Source organism: Tupaia chinensis, unplaced genomic scaffold (genome assembly GCF_000334495.1).
Source record: "Tupaia chinensis unplaced genomic scaffold, TupChi_1.0 Scaffold143624_1, whole genome shotgun sequence".
NCBI classification, from domain to species: Eukaryota; Metazoa; Chordata; class Mammalia; order Scandentia; family Tupaiidae; genus Tupaia; species Tupaia belangeri.
This window is the reverse complement of record NW_006203472.1, coordinates 48,405-48,915: the sequence shown is the minus strand read 5'-3', so window position 1 is coordinate 48,915 and position 511 is coordinate 48,405. Positions and strand designations below refer to the sequence as shown.

The following is a 511-nucleotide window of genomic DNA, read 5'->3' as shown; positions in this document are numbered from 1 at the left end:
CCTCCATAAAGCCTGACAAACTCCAGCAGTGTGCAGACAGACAGCCCCAGGGTGTCCGGGAGGCTGGCGCGGGGATGGAGTGGGTGGGCTGGGCAGGTGCAGGCGAGCGCTGGGCTGGTCCCTGCAAGGCCAGGGCTGCAGCCTGTCTGTCTCCTCCCAGGCTTGGTGGGCTGCCACTTCAATGGGACTCTGTACCAGGTAAGAGCAGCTGGAACCGAGTTGCCGCCCTGGGGTGCAGGGCACTAAGGAATAGCTGGGGAGCTCTGAGCCCCTGCAGACCGCAGGAGGAACTTATGCCAGGGCGGGGACTTAGTGTCTGCAGACACCTCAGGCCCCAGAGGTGTGAAGGCCTGTGTGCTTGGGTCCGACCTGGGATTCCCAAGGGCTTACCTCTCCTTGCACCTGCAGGGCAAGTTGGTCTCAGGTCCCAGGGCTATGTTCTTCTGGACATGCCCCTGGGAGCACATGGCATCGCTGGGGACCCCCCCCCCAGCCACAGAGGTGCAGCTAT

General features: G+C 63.6%; 1 protein-coding gene across 1 annotated transcript in view; it reads left to right on the top strand.

The window, feature by feature from the left end:
- Nucleotides 1-511, top strand: part of MUC5AC (mucin 5AC, oligomeric mucus/gel-forming) — a 40,425-nt gene that overhangs the window by 33,366 nt on the left and 6,548 nt on the right. The window contains 1 exon segment of the mRNA XM_027766681.1: nt 332-350. Coding sequence (XP_027622482.1) covers nt 332-350 — 19 coding nt within the window.